The sequence below is a fragment of the Helobdella robusta genome (genome assembly GCF_000326865.2).
Source record: "Helobdella robusta unplaced genomic scaffold HELROscaffold_81, whole genome shotgun sequence".
NCBI classification, from domain to species: Eukaryota; Metazoa; Annelida; class Clitellata; order Rhynchobdellida; family Glossiphoniidae; genus Helobdella; species Helobdella robusta.
In genome coordinates, this window is record NW_008705469.1 from 186,096 (window position 1) to 212,095 (window position 26,000).

General features: G+C 34.0%; 6 protein-coding genes across 6 annotated transcripts; 1 reads left to right on the forward strand and 5 right to left on the reverse strand.

The window, feature by feature from the left end:
* Positions 1-23: 23 nt before the first annotated feature.
* On the forward strand, positions 24-5,552 carry HELRODRAFT_194513 (hypothetical protein; the record flags this gene model as incomplete). Its single annotated transcript, XM_009032452.1, has 16 exons — positions 24-80; positions 762-833; positions 1,016-1,292; positions 1,463-1,553; positions 1,805-1,880; positions 2,174-2,226; positions 2,340-2,526; positions 2,727-2,821; positions 3,137-3,314; positions 3,595-3,699; positions 3,954-4,021; positions 4,144-4,226; positions 4,490-4,601; positions 4,742-4,843; positions 5,094-5,241; positions 5,314-5,552. 15 exons carry the CDS (start codon positions 24-26, stop codon positions 5,209-5,211), a joined length of 1,674 nt encoding a protein of 557 aa, XP_009030700.1. The 3' UTR covers positions 5,212-5,241; positions 5,314-5,552.
* Positions 5,553-6,149: 597 nt separating this feature from the next.
* HELRODRAFT_194514 (hypothetical protein) lies at positions 6,150-7,607 on the reverse strand (the record flags this gene model as incomplete). Its single annotated transcript, XM_009032453.1, has 3 exons — positions 6,150-6,819; positions 7,093-7,326; positions 7,421-7,607. The coding sequence occupies 3 exons, from the start codon at positions 7,605-7,607 to the stop codon at positions 6,572-6,574; spliced, it is 669 nt and encodes a 222-aa protein (XP_009030701.1). The 3' UTR covers positions 6,150-6,571.
* Positions 7,608-10,090: 2,483 nt separating this feature from the next.
* HELRODRAFT_182151 (hypothetical protein) lies at positions 10,091-11,221 on the reverse strand (the record flags this gene model as incomplete). Its single annotated transcript, XM_009032454.1, has 4 exons — positions 10,091-10,329; positions 10,457-10,690; positions 10,812-11,027; positions 11,143-11,221. 4 exons carry the CDS (start codon positions 11,219-11,221, stop codon positions 10,091-10,093), a joined length of 768 nt encoding a protein of 255 aa, XP_009030702.1.
* A 2,658-nt stretch (positions 11,222-13,879) lies between these two features.
* HELRODRAFT_90364 (hypothetical protein) lies at positions 13,880-20,691 on the reverse strand (the record flags this gene model as incomplete). The annotated part of the gene is made up of 19 exons (XM_009032437.1): positions 13,880-14,176; positions 14,492-14,599; positions 14,718-14,849; positions 15,089-15,187; positions 15,397-15,471; positions 16,145-16,303; positions 16,448-16,642; positions 16,797-16,878; positions 17,157-17,296; positions 17,538-17,582; positions 17,896-17,985; positions 18,263-18,352; positions 18,538-18,620; positions 18,689-18,766; positions 18,859-18,949; positions 19,334-19,433; positions 19,665-19,739; positions 19,888-20,029; positions 20,619-20,691. Coding segments are annotated over 19 exons (2,154 nt in total), but the record flags the coding sequence as incomplete, so codon positions are not given.
* On the reverse strand, positions 20,599-23,598 carry HELRODRAFT_182153 (hypothetical protein; the record flags this gene model as incomplete). Its single annotated transcript, XM_009032455.1, has 4 exons — positions 20,599-20,703; positions 22,250-22,343; positions 23,057-23,228; positions 23,301-23,598. The coding sequence occupies 4 exons, from the start codon at positions 23,596-23,598 to the stop codon at positions 20,599-20,601; spliced, it is 669 nt and encodes a 222-aa protein (XP_009030703.1).
* Positions 23,599-23,819: 221 nt separating this feature from the next.
* Positions 23,820-25,664, reverse strand: HELRODRAFT_182154 (hypothetical protein; the record flags this gene model as incomplete). Its single annotated transcript, XM_009032456.1, has 3 exons — positions 23,820-23,952; positions 24,185-24,437; positions 25,646-25,664. 3 exons carry the CDS (start codon positions 25,662-25,664, stop codon positions 23,820-23,822), a joined length of 405 nt encoding a protein of 134 aa, XP_009030704.1.
* Positions 25,665-26,000: the final 336 nt, after the last annotated feature.

Here is a 26,000-nt window from a genome sequence, read left to right on the forward strand (position 1 = left end):
AATTATTTGGAAGTTGAAGCAGAATGGCGCGCTCCCAAGCCCAAGTGCATATTGAGACCTTACAGAGCTTCGACTCGGTCGTTGGTTTTATTGATTATTTCATCACTTAAATTTTTTCTTCGTGGTGTGGTTTCTAAGTTAAGGGGAAATTATGAATAGTTTACAATTTAAATAATAAAATTAATAAGTATTATATCTGAATGAATAAATATTAATAATAATTTCTGGGTAATATATTAACTTTACTTTTTTAAGCAAGACAAATTTTTCCTAATTTTTTAATAATATTTATAAAATTATAAATATTCATACTTATTCGTTGAAATTCACTTTTAAACACGTATAATTAGCATATTTTATGATTAGCAGCATGCTCAACAAACTGTTCCGTGTGTTTAGGGATTGATAAAATAGCATATTTGGATTTAATGACGTAAAGAAGATACTAAATATCCATTGAAAATTTTAATTTTACCCATAATTTTCTTGTTATTGTTTCATAATTATAAATTTGTAACCGCAAAATATGCGTGTTACATTTGTGAGTTTTTTTATTTGTTGGAAACTATTTATTACTGTTGGCTGAAAAAATTGAGTTAATTAATTTACTAATTAATTAATTAGTTCATTCATTCATTCATTTATTCATTCAATCATTCATCTATCAATTAACCCATCAATCCATCCATACATTTATTTATCCATCCATTAATCTATCCATGAACTTATATAGCGCTTTTTTTCATTTTCCAATTTCTCAGTCAGTTGATGCCGATGGTGGTGCAAGTCCTAGCGAAGACTCTGTACTCAGCTTGATAAGGAAGAATATGATGGTTAGTCAAACTACAGTAACGATGATGATGGTGATGATGATGTGATGGTGATGTGATGTGATGGTGATGTGATGTGATGGTGATGTGATGTGATGGTGATGTGATGTGATGGTGATGTGATGTGATGGTGATGTGATGATGATGATGATTTTGATAAAAATTACAAAAACGCAACACCACAGGTCATATTTCAAGCTATAATGGTGGAATTTCAGAAACGCCAGGAAGAAAATCCTTTCGAACCTCAACTACAGCAGCCACAACAACCACAGCAGCAGCTACAGCAGCAACCGCAAGAAAGAGTGACCGACACATCAACGAAAGAAATCTTGGCATGCTTAAACCGCTATTTCAAGGAAGAGATGATTGCCTGTTGGTTCGCAGACGAAGTTAGCATTGACATACTTTCCAAGCTTGCGGGCCTCCATTTGAAGGGCACTGATTGGTACAAATTTGAATGTGAGCGTTTGTTCGTTCGTTCGTTTGTTTGTTCGTTTATTTATTCGTTCATTATTCCTCCGTTTGGCTGTTCAGTCGTTCATTAGCTTGTTTGTTCATTTGTAAATTCATTTGTTAATTAATTCACTTTCTAACTTTTAATCAATTCGTTCGTTCGTTCGTTCATTCAGTCATTGTGTCATCTGCTAAGGTTGTAAGGAAAGCAACCAAATGCCTACGTACCCTTGCCAAAAGAAGCAAAAAAACTGTCGAGCATTTGTGGTTGGTTGTTTGATTGATTGGTTGTTTGATTGTTTGATTGGTTGATTGATTGATTGATTGATTGGTTGATTGGTTGATTGAATAGTTGGTTGATTGGTTGGTTGACTGAATGGTTGACTGATTGGTTGGATGGTTGATTGGTTCATTGATTGAGCGTTAGGTTAGTCGGTTAGTTGGAATGGAATGTTGAATGATTGGTTGAATGGCTGGTTGATTAATTAATATTAATAATAATAATAATAACAACCCAGCAACTCATATTGCTTGGATGGCTTGCTTGGCAGGTTGCAATATTTCAATGAAGCATACATCCCGCGTAAGAATAAGGTTATTATTATTATTATTATTAATATTATTCTTAGTAGTAGTTGTAGTAGCAGTAGTAGCTGTAGTAGTAGCAGTAGTGGCTGTAGTAAAAGCTGTTAGTATTATAACCAATTCACGCTAGCAGTGTGCTTATGAAGCATCACAAGATGCACAAACGGTGTGTATGTTTTATGGTAATTTTTAGTTAATTAGATAACAATTTTTAGGTTAATTTATGTTAATTATATAAAAATTACTTGCGAATTTATGTTAATTTTATGAAAATGACATGCGAATTTGTTAATTGTATTCAGCTGATTGATCTGAAACTTCTCCTTGTTCTTATCGAAAGAAATGTGGAAATAAGGTGATGATGATGGTGGTGGTGTTGATGTGATGATGATGATGATGGTGATGTGAAGATGACGATCACAATGAATACATTAATCCTGACATTAATTACATCCACAATAAACACAGATCGAGTCTTAGGAGAGAAAAGTTAGTGCTATCAAAGGTCGTGAAAATTCTTGAACCATACATGGAGCCAGACCCTAGAGACGAGGAAAAGACACTGTTGAATGATGACGATGCTGACTTCTGTACGCTCATCTTAAAGACTATACTTCAGATTTGCAAATTTGATGTAGAACTACCCTACAATCAGGTCTTCCGTCTTCCTCTTCTTCTTCTTCTCCTCCTCCTTTTTCTTCTTTTTCTTCTTGCTCCTGTTGCCTCTTTGTCTTAATTTCGGAATAATTATTTCAAAGTAGTTTCAAAGCGGTCACTTAATACTTTAAAAATAATTATCCAAACAATTTATGATGACCTTACGAAAATTACGAAATAATCCTTTAATGGTTTCAGACGGAAATTGACCAGTACTTCAGTCTCATGACATGCCTGAAGAGGTGCATCCTCATTCCAGTTGCTGACCCCAAGAGGAAGAGTGCCATTATGGAGTTGGTTCTATCATCATCATCATCATCATCATCATCATCATCATCATAATCATCATCATCATCATCATCATCATCATTTTTTAATTAACGATCAATTGATCATTCATTCAATCAATCAATCAATCAATCAATCAATCAATCAATCAATCAATCAATCAATCAATCAATCAATCAATCAATCAATCAATCAATCAATCAATCAATCAATCAATCAATCAGTCGGTCATTCATTCATTCAATCAAACTAACACACGCACACACACATACACACGCACGCACACATATACACACGTACACACATACATACACATCTAGACTGATATACAACATCCTGAAATACACACCTCTGCAAGTGGCTGGCGAGTTGTTGTGGAGTGTGACAGAGAGGCCCCCGTACGGCCACAGTAGCGATGATATTGACGATTTCTGCTCCACACACGATTTCTACACTATTAAGGAGCTGTTGAAAGTTTTGGAAAGGCTGATTAGAAATGTATGTATGTTTGTATGTCTGTGTGTGTGTTTGTATGTGTGTGTGTTTGTGTGTGTGTGTTTCTAAGAGTGTGTGTGTTTTTGTTGTTTTGTATCAGCGCACCTGTACAATAAACATACAGTATAACGCACCGAATGTACATACAAGCATACATAAAATTTCTTTTTTTTTCTTGTCTACCTACTTTCACACACACACATACAGACACACACACAAACATACACACACACACACACACACACACACACACACACACACACACACACACACACATACGCAGCCTAAACCAGTTATGCTGAAGCAAGAGTACATCCACACCGTGATGATAAGCCTGAAAAGGTTGTGTATGGCTGACAAAAAGATCATGGCCTACTGCAGAAGGAAGGTTGCGACTGTTGATGTTGTTGATGTTGTTGTTGTTGATTTTGTTGATAGTGCTGTTGTTGTTGATGTTGTTGTTGTTGCTGTTGTTGATGCTGTTGTTGTTGTTGCTGTTGTTGTTGATGCTGTTGATAATATGCACACAACGTTACCATCATCGTTATCTTCTTCTTCATCACCACCATCATCACCATCATCATCATCATCACCACCACCATCATCACAATCATCATCATCATCATCATCACCTTGAATCAGACATTGGAGCCGAAAAAACCTGGTGAATTTAACCTGTTTTCAGAATTCGGCCCTGACTTGAAACATAAGTGAGTAAGATGATGACGATGGTGGTGTTGATAATAATAAAAATAAATATATAATAATATTTATATCATTAATCATAATAAATAATAATGATAATAATAATAATATGATTATTATTTACTAGATTGAGTAGGACCGTTACGTTTGCTGAATCTACTGTCGTCACAGAAACAATCGGCTTCTTGTTTGCAGCTTGTGATTTTGATCGTTAGTTGATGTTGTTGATGATTCTGTTGTTGTTGATGTTGTTGCTGATTTTGTTGTTGTTGATGTTGTTGTTGTTGATGTTGCTGCTGTTGTTGTTGATGTTGTTGATGTTGTTTATGTTTTTGCTGTTGTTGTTGATGTTGTTGATGTTGTTTATGTTTTTGCTGTTGTTGTTGATGTTGTTGTTGCTGATGTTGTTGTTGTTGTTGCTGATGTTGTTGTTGTTGTTGTTTTCAACGGACCGACCAACCGACTGACCACAGGTAAAATTTTCGTTGATCTGACCGGCTACATGGACCACAACTCAATGTTCATCGGTCATCATCAGCTGCCTCCGGTCGACATACCAAAAGATGCTATGGTGTTCCGCAAAGGGTAATACTACTACTGCTACTACTACTACTGTTGCTACTGCTGCTACTACTACTACTACTGCTACTGCTATTGCTGCTACTACTACTACTACTTTTATCAACGCCACACCAACATTACCATCAACAACATCAAAAACGCAGTTCCAGTGAAGACTCGAACTCAGCCGAAGAGAATGAAAGAAGGAAGGAGAAACTTGAAAGGCAGATGCAACAACTTGTGAAACGAACCGTTATCTTGCACAGGTTTGCATATTTTGTGTATATGTTCTCTGTATTTTTGTGTATGTACACACGTTTGTATGCTCATATACATTCTACGCGTACATTTCATATATCGTTTAATTTGTTAAGAAATATCACTGCCCTCTAAGCTTTGATCAGTTTGCTTTGTATAAATCAACAAGCGAATCAATACATGTTATTAATTTTTATACTCTAAATTGAAATTCTCTCTTAATGCTCGCGGAAATAGATAAATATTTGATTTCTTCAGGAAAGGCGTGATAGATTTGATAAAATTCGATATTTCGGAATCGGTTTTGAATTTGGTTGGCCCGGAAATCAGAATAACCCCGCCTCGCGAGGGAGCCGAATCAAGGCCGATTGGTTGATTGGTTGAAGGATTGATCAAATGTTGATTGGTTGAAAAATTAAATGTTGATTTATTGATTGTTTTTGGTTGACTGGTTGAAGGATTGATTAAACATTGATTGGTTAAATGATTGAATGTTTGTTGATTGGATGATGTTATAGTTAGACGATTTAGTAAATGCTTGTTTGGCTGATTGATTGATTAATGATGTGTTATTATTGCTATTATTATTATTATTAATATTGTTATTACTATTTGACATAATCAGGAAATACTCATCAGTTAACGAAGAGCACAAAACTTTATTTAAATTTTCAAAATTTTTTTGAACTTGTGAAAATTAGTTTAGTTGTTGTTGTTAGAAAACATGTTTATTTGCACACTGTTGTGTTCTCGGTTTTGTTTCTTCAGAAAAATATATTACAATACTACTTCCACCAAAGATGTTAACCACACTCAAATATTGTACCGCCAGTAACGATACCAACACCAACTTTAAAACGTGTTGCCGACAATGTAGTTACTAGTAATAAAATTTCATTCTTACCAATGCATCCGGAAGGTAACACAGGAACATGAAAATCACCTCATAACGATGAATTGTTAAGATCGGCTGACACAAAACAGAATCGGCAGAACTTAATTTACAATCCCAAATGTATCAGTTAGGAAACGCGCTAAACATTGAAAATTGAAAGGATGGTTAGTAATAATATGCCTATTTGACGCTCAAATATATTGTAACGGTATCGAGTATCAATTTTTTCTCGGGACTCAAAGTGTTGACGATACCAAAGTCAAAACATAAAAAGTATGTATTACTGCTTTTACTTCTACTACTACTAATACCGTTGCTGCTGCTACTACTACTGCTGCTACCACAAGTACTCCTACTAAACTCTTATTGCTACTACTAAAAATATTAACAATTATAATAACGAAAATTTGAAAAGTTATAGTAATTAAGTTGTTTAAAATTAAAAAAGGCTATGCAGATATAGGTGAAAGAAATGAACGTTGATAAAAGTGCTACATGTTTTCAATGTCAACGATTTCAAATTTGTGTCTCAGTGTGAAGAAACGACAGCCTGGAGTCATTAACACGGAAAGTTTGAGCAAAGTTAAACAACACCATTATTATTTAAGGTATAGAATTAATTGTTGATGGTTTTAGTTTTTGAAATCGAAAAACATGCTGGAGAAATGACAGAGTAGGATGCATGGTAAGGGAGTGATAGAGATAGAAACAGTTTTGATGACGAATGTTCAAACGAAAAGTTTATCTAATATTAAAAGTAAGAATAAGTTGCTACCGTAAAGAGAGTTACGAAAGAAATTTGTTTGGAGAAAGTTCCAACTTTAAATAGCTGGAAGAAGATCTAGGCATAGAGGAGTTGCCAGTAGTTCCAGCCCAGAGCGGGGGTCATGATGTTGCCATCTAGACCAGGATAGCCAAACGGGTGGACCAACATCTCACAGGCGTTCGTCGTTTCGTTGTAGTTGATGAAGTCGCATGCGACCATCACGCAGTCGAGAATGCAGGAGTTGATGCTGCTGCGGTTCGTCGAACTTTCCAGTGGTGCATGCAGCAACCTGTAGTTTCTCAGTTTGTACCAGAATTTGCTGGCTGAATTGTACAGGGTGGAAAATTTTGGAAAAAGCTTTTATAAAACATCTTAAATTCAATGTCAATTTTGAATTACATGCAATTGAATCGATGAAAATTTAATGAAATTAGCAAATTAGTGAATACGGTAAGGTAGCATGTTTTGCGGTGTTTCAAGCCAGATTCAAATCGTCTTGAACCTAAATGCCTAAATGAGTGAGGCAAGTTTCTGAGCAGCTTTGCAGGTCAGAACAGCTTAACCAAATAAAAATATTAAAATAAAAAACTGATAACCGCTGTTTTCAGCTGCGTAGACAAAGAGCTCGCAAACTTGCAGATACGTGTAACCTAGAGCCACCTGTTGAACAATCACATACCTGAGTGCCGGCAGATTTGCGTTGCATTTTGTCGCATAGTAGCCAGCGCTTGGTAGCGGAGTTTGGTACTGCCCGCACAGGAAGTACTCGCCTCTCACTGGCGTTGCATTCCTATCTGTCGCTCCAGTTACGAACTTGTTCATCTTCGAGTCTGCATTATTTTTATGAAGATTCATTTTTTGGTAAAAAAAATATTTTTATTCACTGAAATTTTTGGCAAAGGTATTAGAAAATAACATTCGAACTGAAAAGGACGAACTCACACTGGTACAAGGTGGTGAGAATGGTGACCGAGTCGATGAAGTAGTCAGCAGCCAGGTCGACCAGCAGCCACAAAACATTCGCAAAAGGTGAAGACGTTCTGCAACTTGCCGTCTGTTGATTTGGAAGCATCGTAGCATGGCGCCCGGTACGATGAGTCGGAGCTTGCATTCTTGTGAAGGGCCAAATTTTCTCTCTCTTCCAAATAAAATTTAAAATAATTTCTATTCATTATAATATTAATTATTATTTTTATACACTCTTCTAGAGGTATTAACACGACACACAAACACACTCTCTTTCTTTCTTTCTCTCACACACATAAACACACACACAAAGAGAGAGAGAGAGAGAGAGAGAGAGAGAGAGAGAGATTGCGTGTGATAAGCGGAGATTTCTTTGCAAAGTAGGTCCAACTGCCTCAGCCGATTCAACAATTTTTCATTTAATTATGAATTAAAATTAGTTTCATCAAATTATAAAATAAACAAATTGATTTAAAAATTTCCGCTATGTAGTAAGTCTAAAACTTGTTTAACAGTAACTAACCAACCAGCATTGATGGGCTGAAAATGAAAACATATAACGACCCATAATATTTTAATTTCAAAAACTCCTTCCATTATTGAACTAATATTTTATCTAATTAATTTAATGTTTAACCAAAAGGTCTACAAATTGAAGTCTCAAATTTGCAAAAGTTCTTATGGCAGTGAGTTTTCTAAGGTAACATTCTACGTATCTGTTGTACCAATATGAATTACTATAAATATACATAACGATTTCACTATGAATTAATATGAGAATATCACAAAAAATATGAAAAAAGTAATACCATAATTAATTTACGGCATGCTAGTTGGCAGTGCGTGACGAGAACGTAATGCTGCGATGAATAGAATTAACTTTTTTAGTTTTTTAATTACTTTTGCTTGCATATATTTCCATTTATAATGTGTAAAAATATGTTTTTAAATTAATATATATGCCAAGAATAAAGTCGCGTTAGTATTTCAAATAATTTTATTTCAGTTGTCAATGTAGCCTGCTTCCTCGTACATTTATAAAATTTTTAATATTATAAAATAAAATAATTTTTTAGCAATTTTTTGATGATTTTCAAACGACCAGCCATGTAAAGCGAATGCATTAAAAGTGGATGCATAATTAATATTTCAAACAACCAGCCGGCCGGCTAGCTATCTATCCATTCGTCTATCCATTCATCCATTCATATATCTAGCTAGCCATTCATTTCCTTAACCATCCATCCATCCATCCATCCATCCATCCATCCATCCATCCATCCATCCATCCATCCATCCATCCATCCATCCATCCATCCATCCATCCATCCATCCATCCATCCATCCATCCGTCCGTCCGTCCGTCCGTCCGTCCATCCATCCATCCATCCATCCATCCATCCATCCATACATCCATCCATCCATCCATCCGTCCGTCCGTCCGTCCATCCATCCATCCATCCATCCATCCATCCATCCATCCATCCATCCATCCATCCATCCGTCCATCCGTCCGTCCATCCATCCATCCATCCATCCATCCATCCATCCGTCCATCCATCCATCCATCCATCCATCCGTCCGTCCATCCATCCATCCATCCATCCATCCATCCATCCATCCATCTATCCATCCATCCGTCCATCCATCCATCCATCCATCCATCCATCCATCCATCCATCCATCCATCCATCCATCCATCCATTCATTTATATGTCATACCAACCGTCTATTTATTTAAATTTTCATAAATGTTTAACTAAAAAATTTTGTATGAGGTTTTTGAAATATTCAGTATCAATAAGCTTATTACTTTAAACAGGTGATAAGGCAAAATTAAAGTTCCTAAATATATTTTTAATAAAGTTGATACGAACTTGCTCCGATCAATTTAAAAATCATCAAAATTGTATAAACTGTTTTCGTCATCCTGAATATTTCACAAATTTTGGATTAAAAACAAAATTGCTTAACTAACAAAATTTTTAAATCAAGATAATACTTGTCAAGTTTGAAAATCCCTTACTGAAAAATTAAAAGATAAACCACCAATCCTGTCTTATTCCGTAATGACGTCATCACTCCTCCAGCCAATAAGAAGCCAAGTGAGAATTTAAAACAAAAAAATTAATTTGTTTACACAAACATATCTAGGCGGTCTTAAACAGCAGGATACACGTACGTCTGCAGGGCATTCATTTAGCGCAGTGAAGGATGAATTATTTTACTTAGTCAACAATTGTCTCGAAATCTTGCTTCAATTAGATATTTCTTTCCGTGATATTTTCTTTAGCGTTCGTCAAAACATGTTCTTAAGCGTTCGTGATGTGATATGATATCATGATCAACATCGTAATTAGTGTCCTAATAATATGCAGTTCCCCCAAACAAACACATACATACACACACACACACATGCACACACATACACACACACATTATTTGTTTTAATTTTATTATTTTCAGAGTGGAAGGAGATAGCGTGCAAATGAAGGAAGACGAACTTTCATTGATAGGTGCAAAAATAATAAAAGTTGTTCATCCTATATGACGTTTGTTAAGAAATATATTGAGAATTATTAAGGAGAGTTCAATAAATAATCAAAAGATTGAGATTGGACTCCTTGTTTAAACGCGATGAGCCTTCCAGTTGTCCCAACCTGAATCGGAGGTGAGGAAGTAGGGAGCAGCCACACCTTTCAATGATTGGAAAAGTTCGCAGGCCCTCAGAGCGACGTTGAAGTTCATGGAGTAACATCGGAGGAGGCTGCATCCAACCACGCATTCCGCCACTGAGCGAGTTCTTCTAGATGCCGTTGGTGTCTTCAACAAACGATATTTGCTAGTTTTTCTCCAAATTTTAGAACCTTAAAAAAGGATAAATAAGTTTTGTATAAATTTAAATTAATTTCATTGAATTAAATTGAATTGAAGATACAAATTTTAACAAAAAAATTATCAAAAATCTATCAAAACTTTTTTTCCAAAATGAACCTGGATCGTCAGAGGCGAACACTTCCATCTCGGCAAAACCAAACGTGCCCGAATTAGGAGTAGATTGTTGCAGGATGATGACTCTGTAGGCTGGCAGGCTGGCACTGCACTTCACCTGGTAGAAACCTGGTGCCAAAATGTACCCCTGGTACTGTCCGCACACTTCGTAGGTGTTCCTAACGACGGGGGTCAAGGTGTTAGCCAGGCCGACTATGAAATGGGACAGTTGAAACTCTGTTTTGATTGAATTTTTTTCATATGCTGGTGTAATAAAACACAAACAAAAAACCCTGCATCTACTAAATGAACCTCTCGTCAACTCGAAAAAATATAACTATATATCCATGAGGCTGACCTAATCCTGGTGTAGTGAAAACGACAACGTAGTCGATGTAGTAGGAATCTCCAAGGTCCACCATCCACCAGAATCCACCATTGGTGTCGTTCGTCCTGTAGGAAGCGTAGCAATCCCTCGTCTGCAAGTAGTTCCCATCGTTGCCGAATTCTGATCTGAAGCAAACATCAGCAGGTAAACTGGATGTGCTCTGTTTGCCTGTAGCTATGCTGGTTCCTGGTTTGATGGGGGAGGCAGTTTTAAAAGTAAAATAATGATCGTAAATTTTTTTCTTTCAAAGAGTTGTATGAAATTACCAACGATACTCGTCCAAAAACTGTTAGAACCTCACTTGAATCAGCTGGAATGATGAACAAACACAACATCAGCCAGAACTTCATAACGTTCCTGCAATACATTTCATCGGTCATTACGAACTTTCGTCGGTTATAACGAACTTTCATCGGTTACAACGAACTTTTCTAATATAACTTTTCTGATATAACAGAGGAGGAAATAATTTTTAATGATTTTTTCGGTTAATGCTTAAATTTATAAATATCTAAAACAATAAAACTTAGCAAAAGAAACTTTTTGTAAGCGAAACTTTTTTATAAAATGAAACGAATTTTTTTCAAAAACAGTACCGTATAAAAACTGGTCAAATAGATTAGGATATTAATACAAATACATTAATATACATACGCACACACACACGCTGGCACATATGAATTTTATTTGGACATCACAATTGGTCCTAAAGACGATTCTACTTTAAAACCTTATCATGTCTAACAAAATAAAACTCAGAATATACAACAATAATTGTAAGACATCACGTATATGAATGTATATATATATATATATATATATATATATATATATATATATATTATAGACATTTTGGTGTATTAATACAACCCAATGTACCGTATAGTTATACCTGGCTGATGAACTGAACAATACACTCATTCAAACGTCAAATATTGTTCTAATTTTTTCTGTTCCAACTGAGACAACTTTTTGTAGTTATTAGTGTCAATTGAAGCTAACTGAGCATGTCATTGATACACACACGCACACAAACACACACATACACGCACACACACATACACGCACACAAACACACACATACACGCACACACACACGCACAAGTTGCCAACGTTCTAGGTAATAAATTTATTGACTGAATAGAGGAAAAAATGGCTAACCGACCTAAATTTGTTGAAATAGTTCTTCTTGGTATGTAGAGTTTTGAAATTTAAAAAAATTTGTTGTTCAACCAAATGAATAATCTAGAAAGAAAAGTGAATGAAGTTGAATATAAATGCATGGAACGGGAAATTATTTCGAATCATTTTGAAATTCTCTTTAAAATTTTTACAAACACAGCACCAAATGATATTGGCACGAAGTTTTAATTTGTACTTATTCTAGAAAAGTTAATTTCAAATTTTCATTTCATATACTCTAATTAAATAATTATTGAATGATTTTGCGATATTTTTCAATCAAATTTAATCAAATTTATATTTTAGAAGTGATTGAATTTCTAGAGCCTTTAGACCTGGCACCATCAAATCTAAAAAGAAATAATACCAGCTACAAAAAAGAATAATTAACATTTCAAAAGTACTGATTTAAGTATAAATATTAAAACAAATAATGATCTTTCATTCAGACAAGCACAAAAAGCAAACACATCGTAGCATAGATCACATTTTTACGCCGAAGCATCTGAAACATCCATCTGACAGAACATTAGAACACTATTCTAACGACTGCTCGTCGCACGAGAAACTACCATAAAAATTTGTATTACAGGCTTGTACTATAATTCATGCTTCCCTATGAATGGTTCATGGGGAAATATGAATTAATGATGATGTTGATGTTTTGTTTTTCATTCATTTTTGTGTACATTCCTTTATTCAATTAATAATTAGATCATTTTTTGTGTCCATTCATTCGTTCGTTCATTCATTCGTTCATTCATTTATTCATTCATTTATTTATTCAATTATTCATAAACGCCATTAAATTCGTTCGCTTCTCTCTCTATAACATTACAAAAATTATTATTGCTATCACCATGAATATCCACCTCTCATCACCATCACCATCATCATCATCACCATAATCATCATCAGTATCATCACCACCATCGTCACTATTAAGCCTGCAATGTTTTTTTCACCCCGTCAGTGAATGTTTGTCTCAAGCGTTGATACAACTGCCAATTGTATCTGCCAGTAGCTTTAAGAACCAATTTCAGAATTATTTTATTCTCATTCATCTTGAAATTATTTTAAAAAAATGATATTTCATCGGTAAAACTATTTTTTTCATTCTCTATAGGAATAATTTTAATCTTGACCAAATAGTTCAGTTTAGCTTATTTCTGGTTAAGTGTCTTTGGATAGATTAACAACTGAGTGAAAGAGTAATTATAAAATATAATTAATTAATTAGTCATTTAATTAATGTCCGAGTGATTAATATTTCAATTAGCTGAACCAGTTCCTTAATGGTTCACATAGTCTTTTTTCGTGTGTTTAAACATACGAACATCCGTTAAATTGAGAACTGCGATTGAACATGATATGAAAATTTGTATTGATGGAAAAGTTTTAAAAAAGATTAACTTTCTGCTATAAGATGTTGTAAATTTAAGAAATTGGATTTAATATTTCACATCCGGTGGAATGTTTTCATTACATTTTCAATGGTGTAACGTTTATTAGATGGAATGAATTTAGGACTGCAAATTTCAATAAAAGTTTTTCAAGATTAATTAAAGAAATAATTTTATTCCCATTTATAAACATTTTACAATCTCTACAAAAGAAATTAGTGACATAAAATTCAATTTTCGGGAGCAAAGTTATCGAAATAATATTCAATTTGAGTTAAAAAATGAGGCTTATTCGATTGAGAGTTGAATGAATCTTCATAATCAAATCTTGTCTTGCTTATCACGCAGTGTCATGTTTATATCAAAAATGCTTATGTAATAATTAAAGTAATCAAGTTATTTACAATTTTCAACAAAATCCTTTATGTTTTTCAAATTTTAAAATGCAAATCCTTAAAAACTAGTAACAGAATCCAACTTCTTGACATTCCCAATCTCCTTTTCTGAAACAACATGTCCGCGGTCCGCTATCCCCTTCACCGCCTTCTCATCAATGTAATCATAGCGAGGAGTGCTCCCAATGATGTCTTCATACAACTCAACTCCTTTGTTATCATTTCCGAGTTTATTTTCAATCGAATCGATATTCGTCTGTGATCTCGGGGTTACGTAGGTGTAAAAGATACTCATGACTGCGAATGCAATGAACGTCAGGAAGTCGAGGCCAGAGAAGATGAAGAACTCCGTTGCCTGTTGTTGGTTATTTGGGTTTGATTCTTTCCAGTTTTGTCAATAAAATCAAATCAACCTTTTGCCAAAACTTCGCGAATATAAACTTTAGTATACAATTGTTATTTAAACAAAGCAAATAGAATGAATTTAAATATTTCACAAGAATGTATAAAATAAATATAAAATTTGAGTAAATCAACACGCCATACGACTTGTTTTTAAACTAGCAGGATATCTTTGTATTCAAACCCGGTCACAGCCCCGCAAGACCAGACGCCTCTAACCATTACTCCACCAATGATTATTATAACAAAAGAGATAAAAAAAACTAACTGGATTTGCCCCGCTAGAAGCAGCTTGAACAATGATGATGATGATGTTCCCTATGCAGACAGTCAACAACCAGATGGCTGTTAAGATTGATTTCATGGAAGGAGGTGCCTACAATATGTAAATGTGTGTGTGTGTGTGTGTGTGTGTGTGGGAATATGTGTGTGTGAGAATATGTGTGTGTGTCAATATGTGTGTGAGAATATGTGTGCGTGTGTGTGTGTGTGACCTGCGTGTATGCAAAGCCCAGTCCTGTGACGGAGAAGAGGCACTCGCCGAAGGACATGACGACGTACTGGGGAGTCTGCATGAATATGTTGATCTTCCAGGGCTCCAACTCCATAATCTGGGACAGTTCAACCTGATTGCAAAATTTAAATCGGGCCAGTTTGTAATTAGGTCAATGCGAAAACTAAAATGCAATTTAAGTCGGTAGCGTTAAAATCGAAATTTGTGTGGTGTAGAAATTGAAATAAGATTAGGGAATTTTGCTTCGGAGTTTACTGATTTAAGAATCGTATTGAAATATTTGCCAGTATCATTAACATCATCATCGCCGTCATCATCATCATCATCATCATTACCAGGACCCCAACTCACATCTCCCCCATTATTGGTTGCGAGTAGCAATGTATAGATTGGACCGTTCTTTGACTGGACTGATTTGAGAATGTTGGTAGAACCAACCGTGATGTTGTACTCTGCTTTGAAACTATAAATATTGAATTTCATTTATTGAATCATCTCTTTCTAATCATTAGAATGATAATACTCGTTAGTGGCGCCTAATTTTGTGTCACGGTGACCCGGGTTTGAACGCATGGAAATCTGTCTGATGTGGAGTGAATAATTTTGCTGGTTCATACGCTCTTGATGCTTTAAATGATGCCGTGAAAAACAAATAACACTGTGTTATCATCAGCTTTCGTGAAAATTGAAAAGTTATTAAACTTTAATTTCATAAAATTCCCAAGTTCCTCTCTCTTCTTACTCGCCAAATGGAAGAGTTTCGTGCCTCGAGACGGTCATAGATGAAACATTGATGAATTTCTTCTCGATCGTGTCCTTCCCCTTCTCAGCGTACACCCTCACGTCAACAGGTCTATCGAGTCCGTTGAAAACTCTATCAATGAAATTTCAAAAAAGTGTTTAACTTTGAAACAGATTATCCAAGCTGGTATCATTCAGTTTTTGAAATGTTTCATTGTCACGCGTTTGATTTCTAGAAAGAAGTTACTCTTTTTTTTAACTTGACAAAAACAATTCGTGAAATTTACTAGAATTGAAATATAGACGAGGAACTCAGTGCAGACCTATGAGTCGATTCACCTTTCTCCGTATGCAACGTTACGTTCTGTGTCACCTACAATGATGAAAATATACAATTTTTGATTCAAACAAATTTTTTTTAAAATTAATTAAATTTTCTTAAAATTCTCATCTATAAAAAAATTGCCTGTGAATAATTCCTTAAACTTAAGTTTGTCTCGTGCAGGTTGATTGAGTTTTCATTTGTGTAAATTTAAATGTCTCAAAATTTTAAACGTGTCACATCCAAAATAATTTTTAATTTTTAAGAATAAATGCAACTCCATTTAAATGAATCAAAGTCGCATATCCACACGATGAGAAGTAACGAAAATTGCACTCCATGACACCGAGTGAACATGTTCTCACGTTGTATATCTTGTTATAAGTGATGAAAAACTGATATGCCGTTCCAGGTTTCAGTTCGAATTCTTGCGGTCCCCCCGTTGAAATGTTCAAACTTATCTCGTACTTACCTGCTAGGACGTCTGCGTATCTAGTCGTCGCCTGGTTTTGGGGAGAAAATTTTTTCGAAATTAAAAATTTAAAAAATAAAATTACACGAAACATTGAAGCAACTATTTTTTTTTAGAAAGAATTTGTTATATGTGTGTCCTAACTAACTAGCTTTTTGATTACCAGATGAAAAACTTCGATTGCCACTGACGGGAAGATACTTGTAATGAAATTTATGAAAACTGAAAAAACAACCTTTAAAGATTCGATGGAATAATTGTAATCAGAAGCACTCCCAGCGAGCCCTTTAAATTGGACAAACACGTCCTCAGGAGCGGCGTTTATGATCTGATATTTGGCTTGGTTGTCTAAGAAACTTGGCTCTTCTTTCTGAAGTAAAATAATTATAAAAAATATTATTGTTATTATTTTCTTCTTGTTATTATGTTCTTGTTATTATTTTCTTATTCAAATTTTCAAAGTTGAAAATGTTGACAAACAAAAGCCGATTCAATTTGAACAAAAGCCGATTCAATTTGCTAACGTTAATGGCAGTTTGCAGGAATCCAGTCATGAGAAAGGAGACAGCAGCTAGAAGCAAACCCAGTGACATCCTCTGCAGAGGCCTGCATGAAACGTTCATAATCATTACTCTATATGAACTTTCACATTAAAATCAAGTGAACAAAGTAAAACATAATATAATTCTGAAATAATATCGATAGAAATCACAAATCTATCTAAGCATCTGCGACTGCCATGTGTGGTTTCGCGTGTTGGAATACATCTACATTTAAATGTAGGTACCTGCAAATTATGTTAACTTGTATTTGCGTATTCTTTGCTGAATTCACTGATATTACCGATGAACACTGAAGACAGAATTGAGAAAAAGTGTTGTCACCTGTTGGGTATGTGGAGGTGTGTGAGGCATGGGTAGATGACGTACTCCAGAAAAGGCACGATTACGACAACCAACAATGGGTTCATGAACTGTAGAGGGAATAATAATAATAATAATAACGATGATGATGATGATAAAAGCTCGTTATTATTAATTTATTATTATTTATTAATATCAATCTTATGCTCTTGTAGGACTCACGTGAATCATGTCTGGGAATACAGTCAAGCCAGGCTTTCGAGGGGAAAATATTATTTTGATTCAATTATTATTTCAATGATAGAAACAGTGTTAAAAGAAATTATTAATAATAATAATACTTTATAATTATATTAATAAATAATTTTATTATGAAATAATTGTTTGTGAATAATTTCTTACGAAATCTCCATTCATCATTTGAGCTTGGAAGGTCCATTTGGAACCCTGGTTGGAACCATTTTTTGAAATTAGTGTCTACTAAACATGTGATTCGTTAAATAAAAATTATTTCAATTTGTTTAGTGTTTTAAATAGATAGTTTTGCTTTCACTGAACCACCCCAAGTGATAACAACACACCAGGATAAACTGGATAGACGCATCGAACACATTTTGCTCACATAGGCAGGGATCTATTTGCATTCGAACCAGGTTACTACTGCACAAATACAGACGCCTCTACTCATTAAGCCAATCCAAAATGTTATTTCATTAAAATTAATCAGCAATTACAAAAAAATGAAGAAAATTTTCATTACGATTTGGTCGAAAAGTGTCCAAAAAACGGGAAGCGGTATGAAGAGCCAGGTGACCCTCATCACGTCTTTTACATCTTCAATGAATGGTTGCTGGATGTGTTTGTGTGTGTTTGTAAGTTTGTTTGTTAGTTCGTTTGTATGTTCGTTTGTGTGTTCGTTTGTATGTTCGTTTGTATGTTCGTTTGTATAAGTTGCTACTACTAATACTATTACTACTGCTACTAATACTACAACTAATACTGTTGCTGCTGCTGCAACTGCCACTACTACAACCCTGACCTTAACCCATTCAGCGCTACTACTGCTACTACTGCTACTACTACTACTGCTGCTGCTACTACAACTTAGTACTATTACTACTACTGACGTCATACTCCGGGGACGCGTAATCCAGCCAATGATCCTTCTTGACGCCGTCCGGATTGTAGGCGCAACAGCATTTCCTACTCAGGGCTTTCTGAAACGGAAATGGGAAAATGTTATAGCAATTTTATTTTAAAACAATAACAAATGAATGAATGGAGTGAATGAATGAATGAATGAATGGAGTGAATGAATGAATGAATGAATGGATGAATGAATGAATGAACGAACGGATGAAGGAATGAATAACAAAGATTTAGCTAAAAATTCATATCCCACCCCAATGCATCCAAAAAATCTTTTCAGAATACTTTCTCCAGGTGGGTTGATTGTGTACCATTTCGTCCCCAGCACAAACAATGCTGAAAATTGTAAATATTTCTTTATAATTATCGATAGATACGAAAGTTTCGTAAAAATTAGAAATTACCGATAGATACGATCATGAGGATGGCCGGTATTCCGAAGCAGAGGGCATAACAGTCTTTACCGAAACACGATATGTTACCTATAAAATGTTATACAATAATTATTAATAATTACAAATATTAAAAATCATAATAATATTGGTAAATAATAATAATATAATTATTATAGCACCTCTTAAAGATGGTATTATGAGAGTAGAAATCATGCTGCCAATGTTGATCGTCAGATAGAACAGCGAGAAGAACGAATCTTTTTGCCTCGTCTAGTGAATGTTATGATAATATAATTTAAATAATATGTCGTAATTATGACATAATTATAAAAGATAACTATTATTTATAAAATTTGTAAAATTATTTAAAATCTGGGTAGATTTAATATAGGGGCGGGCGGGCTCTGCCCTGGAGTTTCCAAAAAAAAATTTGTTTAAGGGGTTTTTATTAATTAGGGGTCCACACTTTTTGTTGTGTCATGGCATTCATACTTATAAATCCGTTTCTATTGGATATAATTTTATTAATTTTTTTAGCCAGCCAACCAATCATTCAACCAGCCAGCCAGCCAGCCAGACAGCCAACCAATCAGCCAACCAGCCAGCCAACCAGCCAGCCAGCCAGCCAGCCAGCCAATCATTCAACCAACCGACCTGGTCCCCTTTAAATTGATCGCCCCCGAATGATGAGACACACGGTTTTATTCCACCCGTTCCGAAGGCTATCACTAACAAGGCTATAAAGGCCAGCCATCTAATTTGCATGAATTTTAATTAATATGAATAAATTTACGTAAATTAATGTTTTATTCAATAAAATTTCGATGAAATTTGAAAAATATTTAAACGTATTGACTTGAGTTAACTTTTTAATTCAACGAATCATACAAGTCTTTTAATCAGAAAAAGATGGATCAATATGTAAAAGTAAATAAATGAAAGCATAAATTTTGCTGATGTGAACGAAACTCAATTTGATTGCAACCTGGTGAACTTGATGGCCGAAACTGTCATAAGGATGCTTCCGCAGGCGTATATGATGGAGACGTACAGAATTGTCCTGAAGTTTCAGTCATTAATTTCAAAGTAAATTTGTTTCAACAAGTCGTTAATTTGAAAATAAATATAATAAAATGGGCTTAATGGACTTCAAAAAACACAAAATAGAAAGTGAACGGGAAATTTCCATGCCACTAATTTATCCTAACTTGTATTTTCCAAGCCAGCCGTCGGCGATCATGGCGCCAAGTATCGGCGTGGCATAGCAAAACACGACGAAGGTGTGGTAAAATACTGTTGATGTGTCTTCTTCGTAGCCTAAGCCTTTCCACAGGTAGAAAATCAAGACGGCTGAAAATATAAAGTTGTTAAATTACTACTACTTTTACTGCTGCTACTACCGTTACTACTGCTACTTGCATACGATGTTACTAATGTGGTCAAACAATCGGTCGAAGTTTGACATTCTGCCTCGGCCATACTTGAAGTCGAATAGTCGAATATTGCAATTTTTGTTTAGGCCATAACATTTTTTAGATTTCAGGACAATAACTGATGATCATTAGTAGGGGGAAATTTATTTTGGCCGTTGTAGCCCTTGAAATATCTTAATCATACCAAGAAACTGAAAATTATCTCGTTAAAAAAATGTTAGTTAGACATGAATGGCCAAATGTTTTTTTTTCACTAACTAGTTTTGTATCTTAAATTTTTTTTAAATACCGAGTTTTTTGGTATTCAACTAGTGGATCAACTATTCGGTCAAATTCACTATTTCGTGCATTTAAATTATTAGTAACACATTTTTGTATAAGACACGCGTGGATCACTTCGCATTCGAATCCAGTCACAACGACTCAAAAACAAGCACACTACTGACAGAGCCACAACAATCACCAAATTATTTATTCACCTATATTTTAATCTTGAAAAACCTCACCCTTCATTCCGTAGAATGAAAATCTTTCGCAGAACTCATTTGCCAGGACCAGAAAAACGTGTAACGGATAGCCAGTGAAATAACCCTTGAAAATGTTAAAATGGTGCAAATGTTAGTAATTTTATGTAGTAACCATTGAGTAATGAATATTCATAATTAAAGTTATGAATATTCACAACTAAGTAATAAATATTCATAACTAAGTAATAAATATTCATAACTAAGTATTAAGTATTCCTGGTTCTGTACTAAATATTTAACATTTTGCTGTGTAACTGCTTTACTTTTAAATTGGATACTTCTGATAAAAGTAATAATATTGATGATGATAATAACAAAACTAATCAATAATAATAAAAATAATAATTATTATTAATAATAAAAATACTCACCAATCCCTTTCCCATGTTTGCCTGTTTAGGATCTCAACGAAGAAAGTTGGAAGAATAAAATGTTTTTGATGGAAAATTCTGAAAAATCAATTGACAGTTAAAAAAATTTATCATAATATGATTATTTATTAATTATATTTAAATATTTATCACTAATTTTAATAAATTTTATTAGTTTCACCTTCCTAGCAAACACCAGAAGTTTAAGTTCCTTACAAAGAAGGATTCGATTTCAAAGTTTGTCTCCTCATCAAAGCAAGGTGAGAAATTAAGAGCTATATAAATAAGTTTAGCAACATACATACAAACAAGCAAGCATGCAAACATGTATATATACATACATACATATATACATACATACATACAGTTAAGCATAACATATATCGGTTTATTTACATTATTAATTGCTTGTAATAAAAGTTTTTAAGTGATAATTAAGCTGAAAAATGTCAAAATCAGATTAATATTTATATATGTCTATATATAAATATGTGTGTATGTGTGTGTGTGTGTGTTTGTGTGTGTGCGCGTAGGTGTGTTTATTGAGGTTTATAATAGAACTACAATTTTCAGCTTCAATTTTCGTAAATAATTTTTTCTAATAACCTAATTCTCATTCCTCCAATCAGTATCAACATTGTTATCACAACACCATCACCCTCACTGTCATCATCATCATCATCACCACCATCATCATCATCATCGTCTTCTTCTTCGTCGTCATCATCATCATCTTCTTCTTTTTCGTTATCATCATCATCATCTTCATCGTTATTTTCAAAAGAGATATGGCCATTCAAACGCATAAAACATTATCATTTTTCTTTAGTGAAGTGTCACATTCTTGATAGCATAAATCTTTATCTCCTAACTTTACCAGCCTATATTTACACACATACACACACACACGCACAAACATACGAACAAACAAATAAGCAAACAAACAAACACAAACACATAATTACAAACATGTCTGCATGATTGTCAACAGTTTTTTGAACGTTGTTTCTTGTTATATTCTGCAAAAGAGTCATCACCAAAACTTTTTAAAGGTACTTAATTGAAATATTTTCAGAACGAAATAAAACAAGTGAATAAAAATATTATTTTTCTTCTTCTTCCTCTTCTACTTCTTCTTCTTCTTCCTCTTCTACTTCTTCTTTTCTTTTTCTTCTTCTTCTTCTTCTTTTTCTTCTTCTTCTTACGTCAAAAACATGGTTAGCACTACTTAATTTCGACCTTGTTGTTCCTCGTCAACATCAATTTCTTAGATTTCAATCCAAATGCCTTTCTCCGAATTAAATCAGTTATGAAACTATTCATTTGTGTATGTCTGGTTGCATGTTTGTCTGTATGTGTGTGTGTGTTTTTGTTTACATATGTGTGTGTATGTGTGTGTTTGTATATATATATGTGTGTGTGTGTATTCATTTAGAAAAATATGCCTAGATAACAGTGCGAAATAACAATAGTAAAAGTTGTTAAGAAGGAAATGACGTTTCATAATGAAAGATATTACAAGATTGTTGAGTTGATATGTATGCCAGTATGCGTGAGTGTGTGTGTGTAGGTATGTTTGTGTGTATGTATGTATGTGTGTGTAGGTATGTGTGTGTGTGTATGTTTGTATGTATGTATGTATGTGTGTGTCTGTATGTGTGTGTGTATGTATGTTTGTATGTATGTGTATGTGTGTGTGTCTGTATGTGTGTGTATATGTATGTTTGTATGTATGTGTATGTGTGTGTGTCTGTATGTGTGTACATCTGTTTGCATGGGTGATGTTAGTTAGGTTTTTATGCGTGAGATGACTGATCTGGTAGCAGATTTCAAGAGAAGATTGACGAATTTTATTTTCATACTTGTCATAAAAATGGAAATATTCCATTAATTCATTTGTTTATTTTAGTTAAATCTTTTTTTTAAATCGTTTACAACTAAATTTGGCAAAAAAAAATTTCGAAAATTATCAACACCATCTCATTTCATCACCTCAGCATCTTGTCTCATCATCACCATCATCACCATCATCATCGTCTTCCTTACTTCTTCATCATCCTTTCATCACCACCACCATCATTCACATCTTTCATTCCTCTGACCCCACTTAGAATCTCGAGGGCAGAGCCGCATGTGGCAGTCACCACATTTCGTGCATTTGATATATTTTGTTGGCAGATCTGTCGAGAAGGATTTCTGGTTTTGCAGTTGTAAATTTCTGGAATTTTTAGAGAAAAATTGTGAAAAATTTAAAATTGTTGAAATATTTTAAGTTCACAAAAATACGAACCATTATCCAGCCGCGAGGTAGTAATTCTGTTGGTAATATTGGAAGTTTTTGAAGTAGCAGTAGTGGTGGTAGTGGTAGTAGTAACGGTAGTAGCAGCAGCAGAAGTATTTGATCTCAAATTAATAGCAGTGGTTTCATATCTCACAGTAGTTCTAGTACCAGCCATAGTTGTGGATTTCAAATTTGTCTTACTAGAGATGATATTGTCAAAGGTATTTCGACTGGTAGTAGTTTTAGTTGTAGCAAGTTTGAATGGAGTCGTTGTTGGGATGGGTGTTCGTGTTGGCTCAAAAGCCATTCTGGTACTGATAACTTTTGTCACTGTTCAGTGAAGATATTTTAGTCTCAATTGAACTATTTCTTTTTGTGACTGCCATTTTTAAAAATTCCTAAAATTTGTTGACAATTTTCACATATAGTACACAAGAAAAAAGTAAAATATTTATACTCAACTGTGTTATAATAATTATAAATATTAATAATTATTATATAATTATTATAAATATAATAAGAAATAATTTAACTGGCTAGCGGGCAAATCTGTATATCGATGATGACACATTGTTTACTGTTGTCTTTGGCGTTGACTGTTATGTGCAATTGCTCCATCAGAGCGTTCGGCAGAATGTACGATGACTGACGAATTTTATGGCTAATATTATTTGTATTTAAATGATTATATTAATATTGTTATTATTCTATTCGATTGTTATATTGTTTTTTAATGCTTGAAGTGTTTGCGGATTGAAGGGTTGTGATGAATTTAGATTGCCTAGTTGAAAGGCGGTTTGAATTTGAAATGTGAAATCAAACCAAACAAAAACATTTTTCATCGTTATTGACCAATAATTTATAAAATATGGAAACCAATTCATAAAGTCCACCTTGCCATCTGTAGAAAGTCGTGATCGAAATTCTCCGTCTTAGACTTGCCATAAACGGAGTACCTTCCCAAATTCTCCGAACTGATCCTCAACTCACCCGAAATAAGCGTTGGATTCTTGAAACTGATTATTATTTCTTGGTTTTTCGAGTTTGGGTTAAAGGTCAGAGGAAAGAAATTTCTATTTCTGGGGTTTGTTGAAAGAATCACATTGAGCCCTGCGATGCCAGGGCAGTCCGAACTGCCCTCCGAGGCTGTCAGTGGTTGATTTTTTGTTATATTTGTCACTATCAGCTAATAAATTTTTTGTCGCCGTGTTCGCTTCTGAGTTGGGGTGATCGAGTTCGATTGCGAGAAGATTGTGTGTGTGTGTGTGTGTGTGTGTTTGAGATATGTTGTGCTGCGTTTTGCACGTGTCCATCTGTAAAACTGCAAGTAGAGCGCTACATAAATGAAGCAATTGTAATCTTTCTATTTAAATTTTATTTATTCAAAACTTTTTTATACTTCTGAATTAATTTATAAAATAACATTTTGGGATTTTTCAACAGAAGTTTTAACATTTTTAAATAAATATTTTTCAACTTTTAAACTCCACTTCTCCAAAATATCAACAAAAATAAATAAAAAAAAACTATGTATAACATTACTTTGAGCACTGACAATGATAAAATATATTGCCAAATATCCAATCATGATATTCTATCATTAAAATTCATCCAAAATTCAAAGTTTTCATTCAGCAGTCGTTATATTATAAGCGTTTCACTAGGGATAAATTTTTTTTTGTTAAATTTATTGCATCAAAAAACTAAATTTGCTAATTAAATTTGTAGTTTCAATGGATCGATGGAGTTTAATTGAGAAATTTTGATATTAATGTTGAGATGATGACGATTTTTAAATTTTATTTGAAATGAAAAGCCATCATCATCTTCGTCATCATCATCGTCGTCATCATCATCATCATAATCGTCCAAATCATCATCGTCATTGCCCAAATCATCATAAACATATGTTTTTCATATAACGAATTATACATCTACACATACAAATTTACCATCATCATCATCATTATTATTATCATTATTTAACCTATAACCTTTAATTGATCGATTGTGTTTTGAGGTTATAGTTTAGAAGATGATTATGGTGATATGTCAAGGGTGATCACATTGGCATCTGAGATGATGGTGACGACGACGACGACGATGATGATTAGATCAGAGATGAAATATATTTACAATAAAGCCCACGCATTGAACGTTTTAGGAAATCAATGATGAACTCAAACACTTCGTTGCAACTTTCACTTCTCGTGTATCCAACTTCTGTGCATAAGAGCGGCAAATGAACCACACTAGCATGCTTTAATAAGATCAGAGGGCAAAAATTTTGATTTCTACCTTTGGGAGAACTTGGGCGAGATTCACGAGGAGGTCTGCCAGCAGTCAGTTGAAACCATAGACGCCGTTAGCCATTATTCCATCAAGTATTATTATTATTATTCATACTATTTGTCATTATTATTATTATTACTGATTTCGAATTTATTGTAGATATATTCTGAGCCGCATTAAACTAAAACACTAATTGTTAATTATTAAACAGGGCTTAATGAGGTGAAGATCACGATGAAATGGAATTAAGAACTAGAATTGATCAACTTTCATTCATTTACAAATATTTCATTTCAAGAATGTTTGACTACAAATTTAATCTAAGTTAATTTTCTTATAAAAATTTGTGAAATAGCGATAAAAATATTCAAGTGCAGAATATATTTTATTGAAAAATTCTTGAAAAACCTGAACGCA